The following is a 4,739-nucleotide window of genomic DNA, read 5'->3' on the forward strand; positions in this document are numbered from 1 at the left end:
AAACTAGTAGCCTTACCCGATGTATTATCTTCACCTAGGCCCATTAAACCAGGCCCAGTCCCATCAAGACTCCCAAAACCCACACCTGCCTCCCGACCCTTCTCCAGTCCCTGTTTATTTTGACCCAAATCGACCCGAGGACAACCATCATCCTCCACCACCATATTGCAAACCAGATGAACATTAGAAACACCATTCACCTCCAGAAAATTAGGAACACGATCCGAACCACAAACCCCATTATCAATTTTTCAATTCTCCGAAACCACATCATCATCCCCTAAACTAAAACAACGAGCTCTTTTGCGACTGCAAAAACCATGAGAATCTAAAGCCGCTTGAACCTTGTCTATAAATAGCGTAACCGAGGGAGACCGATCCAAACCCAAACCTGCACATTCAGCAGATTTACCTCCAATGCTCTTGCCACCCTTATGAGGACCCGTATTCACCCGAGAAGAACTCCCAACATTCAGTAGATTTACCTAAAGTGTCTTCGAGCATATTATGTGAAATCCCTTCCAATCTTTCAATAAAATGGAATCACCCATCTCTAAAACTTGTAGATTGTTATGTGGTTGCAGCAACCTTCACACAGAAACGAGTTTATCGGGTTAAAACAACCAAAACCGCCACCCCATAAAACCACTGCCACTTATCTAGTCCAAATTAGCCAAAATCAGAAACACCACAAACTGCGGAACTAAATTCCAAATCAACTCTGAAATTTTTAACCACGCCGACCTCCACACGCGCTCCCACAAGCCGCCACAGTGGCCGGTCACTGTCAACTTTAATTTCCGATCTAGCACGACCCAGCCAAAATCAGGCAAAACCACCAACACCACTAAATTCGGAATCAAAATTTGAACAGACCCTGAAATTTTCAGAATTTTCCGATACCGAACCACCGTCAGTCACCACCGGCTGCCACTATTCACGGCCGGAACTACTGATCAACAACAGACTGTCTTTGTTTTGTGTGATGGCTTGGAACCATTGGGAACGTAATTAATGGAAGAAAGTGAGAGGGATTAAAGTGTGAAGGTGGCTGTAATAGGGGTTAGAAATTTGAAATTGGTGGTACGATGGTGATGGGTGGTGGAATTCAAAAAATAAAGCAGGTCCATTTTCCGAAAAAAAGATTCAAAATTTATCTATTTTTTTTAAAGAGAAATGATGATTCAAGGCATTCTGAGACTTCCACATCGAATATAACCACCTCTATATACCACTCACAACCGTTGGAGTTGTCATTCTAAAATGGTATATTTGTGCTAGAGTATACTAGTTGTATTTTTGGTTTCATCGGGGTAAATTTTTATTAACATTTTAACTTTATTCTGAAAATATTCGCACAAGAAAACGTGATTCCGTTAGCATACGTGGGTGTGCGTGAAGGAACTGATAAAAGACGGAATAACACACGTGTATAACCATCGACCGTCGATAATAATTTATACTAATCCAACGGTTAATTAGTCCGTCTGCTTTTCTTTTGTCTTCAAAAAGCGTCAAAGGGTCACACTTTCGCGTCCACTATACGGCCACCCTTTTTCCTCTCCTCTCCTCACATTTCATTTTATTTTCTCCACAAATCACATTCGCTGTTAATCTGTAAGTTTATTCACTAATTTTACGATATTATTCTCTGATTACTTTACTGTTTTGTTTACCGATCAGTGAATTCATCAATTAGATTTGCATATTCATTGCTTCGATAGCGATTTTGCTGTTAGTGTGTGTTTGTAAGATCGATTTGTGTTCTAATTCAATGCGTGTGAAACTGATTGCATACTGATTGAATAATTAGGGCTTTATATTATACTGATTTCGTTGTTTCGTCGTCAGTTTAGATGACGTGTGATGTGATGTTTGGATATAATTCTGTTAATGTTACTAAAAATGTGACTCCAGTGTGTGACTGTGTGCATGTATTCGTTGATTTTTTGAAAAAAAAATTAAATAAGACTGCATTAAGTTGTAAATATCCATTTTAAAATTTGTGTTTTGATTTTGAATTATTTTGTTTACGGTGTCCTAATTAGAACTGTTATGCCTTCTACTGTTTGTACTTTAGATTGCAACGTAATATCGATGATTTTCAAGGTAGCAGTTTGGGGCGGGTTATGTAACTGTGGGATGATCGCGTGGGTAGTTTAGTCCCTTGGGTGATCCCAAACTGCACATATTTGGTCGACGAAGATTTGAAAGTACAAATCTACCATTAAACTTTGACTCACTGTCTTGACACCTTATGGCCTTGTTTTAGATATTATTGATTAAGTTGTTTGATTGCTTTCCTGTTTTGAAATTGCTCAATAAATGAAGTTGTTTAACACATGTATAATTGTGCTGACAAGTCTTGTAGTAAATTACTTTGTGGTTGTTGTATCTTTTAGTATGATCTAAACGAATTCTCTTAAATTGAAGGTAAAAACATGGCTAATGATGGACAAGGAAGTGCAAAAAGTTCTGGAAAAAATCGTGCGACCCTCAATGAACGGATTCTCAACTCCATGTCACGAAGATCCGTTGCTGCTCATCCTTGGCATGACTTGGAGATCGGTACGTCTTTTATCCTCCGTATATATTGCCTTTGTTCCCAATACTGTGCCATAAAGTGAAGCATTGTATTCTTTATAGATAATGTTTATGACAAATGTTGAGAAAGATATCTGGTGTGATTAAGAAAGTGATTCCGAATGATCGTGATTCTGTCCTCAAAGGTTCTTTTTGTGGTGTTAAATGCAGGGCCTGGTGCACCTCAAGTTTTCAACTGTGTATGCTTTTCGACTTCATTCAAAATGGATGTTCTGAAAAGAGAGAAATTTATATAAATAATAGTTTGATGCAAGTGATGTTTAATCTGTGGCAGGTGGTTGAAATTGGGAAAGGCAGCAAAGTTAAGTATGAACTTGACAAGGCAAGTGGCCTCATTAAGGTAAACATCTCTTTACTCACTTTTAATCACGCTGTGTTCTACATGATAAGTTATTAGCATAATCAAGATTTGTGAACAAATTTGACAATCATATGTATGTTTGTTATAGTATCTATATATATCTGCTGGTGCATTGTTGATTGATAACATTCCCTAAAATAGGTTGATCGTATTCTCTACTCATCAGTGGTTTACCCACACAACTATGGTTTCATTCCAAGAACCATTTGTGAAGACAGTGATCCCATGGATGTCTTGGTATTAATGCAGGTAATAAAAAATTCCAAAATATGATTTTTTGTAATTTTAATGCATCTAATCGTTCAACTTAATCACTCCAATTGATCGTATATTTTCATTTTCAATCCCTTGTACAGGAACCTGTACTGCCTGGCACCTTCTTGCGTGCACGTGCTATTGGTTTGATGCCTATGATTGATCAGGTGAATACCATTTTACTAATCTAATTATTTCATTATCTACTAATACAAACATTTAGATAAAAACACAAATTTGGTACATCAATCCTTTGTTTGATTCTTTATATTGGAAAATGTAATGTTTGAACAGGGTGAAGGGGATGACAAGATCATAGCAGTATGTGCAGATGATCCAGAATTTAGGCACTACACTGACATCAAAGAACTACCTCCTCACCGTCTAGCTGAAATTCGTCGTTTCTTTGAGGACTGTATCCATACATACATTTGCTTAAAAACTAGATATGTGTTTGATATTATTTTTTTTTGGTCATTGTATACCCTTAATTTGATTGTTGCAGACAAAAAGAACGAGAACAAATCAGTCAAAGTGAACGACTTTCTCCCTGCTGAAGATGCAGTCAAAGCTATTGAGTATTCCATGTGAGAATTAGTAATCCAAATTTTGCATAGTTATATATCTATATATGTTTGTTGCACATTTTATATATCTTATTACTTGAATATTGATTGATATTGAATTGATGATGGCAGGGATCTGTATGCTTCCTACATTGTTGAAAGTTTGAGGCAGTGATTTGTCTTCGAGGTATTGTTTATTGGTGCAGAAAATAGCAATGGTGGTAGGACTGTTAAGAAATGTATGAAAAACTTGTAATGAAGAATGCTAAAAGAGATGTAACCATCTACTCTTTAAAATAAATGACACTTAAACAACTCCATTTATGGAAGTAGGATGTGCATCTGATAGTTATAATAGTTATAAGTGCCTACATCTTACTTTCTCACACCCTGTCTTGTTGTAATTAACAAAAACAGCACAATGATTGCATCCTTCCACAGTTTTCTTCTCCCTTTTAACGGTTTAATGCTATTTTCGCTTTCTCGTCTTTGAAAGCTATTATCCTTTTGACAGTGAACATGATCAGCTTACAATTTTACATAAAGGGTCATCGAAGAAAATGGTTCTAGTTATTTCACGACAAACGTATTTTTTTTTTTTTTTAGCGGATCATTTATTTCAACGACTCTCATCATTTGCACCCACACACGCTAGAAGGAAACTCCTACCCGGGTTGCTTGGCAACTAATCGCGGGACCTGGGTTGCTTGGCAACTAATCGCAGAAAATTGGAGAGAAAACCTTCCACCCCCGGGATTTGAACCCGGATTGCTTGGCAACTAATCGCGGGACCTGGGTTGCTTGGCAACTAATCGCAGAAAATTGGAGAGAAAACCTTCCACCCCCAGGATTTGAACCCGGATTGCTTAGCAACTAATCGCGGGCCTTTCCACACTGAGACATGATACCATTGCAAACACAATTGACAAACGTATTATTTGATCCAGTATTGA

The 4,739-nt window shown here is 37.5% G+C and overlaps 1 protein-coding gene across 3 annotated transcripts; it reads left to right on the forward strand.

Annotated features, from left to right (window-relative positions):
* Positions 1–663: 663 nt before the first annotated feature.
* On the forward strand, positions 664–4,200 carry LOC139861339 (soluble inorganic pyrophosphatase 1-like). Of its 3 annotated transcripts, XM_071849712.1 has the most exons (9): positions 1,441–1,617; positions 2,434–2,568; positions 2,755–2,783; positions 2,879–2,944; positions 3,107–3,214; positions 3,322–3,387; positions 3,515–3,635; positions 3,726–3,807; positions 3,919–4,196. In XM_071849712.1, the coding sequence occupies exons 2-9, from the start codon at positions 2,442–2,444 to the stop codon at positions 3,959–3,961; spliced, it is 642 nt and encodes a 213-aa protein (XP_071705813.1). In that variant the 5' UTR covers positions 1,441–1,617; positions 2,434–2,441; the 3' UTR covers positions 3,962–4,196. The 3 variants fall into 3 exon arrangements, with proteins under 3 accessions (XP_071705812.1, XP_071705811.1, XP_071705813.1); XM_071849711.1 differs by lacking the exon at positions 1,441–1,617 and adding an exon at positions 664–1,266 and having other exon boundaries at positions 3,515–3,807; positions 3,919–4,200; XM_071849710.1 differs by having other exon boundaries at positions 1,424–1,617; positions 3,515–3,807; positions 3,919–4,200.
* Positions 4,201–4,739: the final 539 nt, after the last annotated feature.

The sequence above is a fragment of the Rutidosis leptorrhynchoides genome, chromosome 8 (assembly GCF_046630445.1).
Source record: "Rutidosis leptorrhynchoides isolate AG116_Rl617_1_P2 chromosome 8, CSIRO_AGI_Rlap_v1, whole genome shotgun sequence".
Classification (NCBI taxonomy): domain Eukaryota; kingdom Viridiplantae; phylum Streptophyta; class Magnoliopsida; order Asterales; family Asteraceae; genus Rutidosis; species Rutidosis leptorrhynchoides.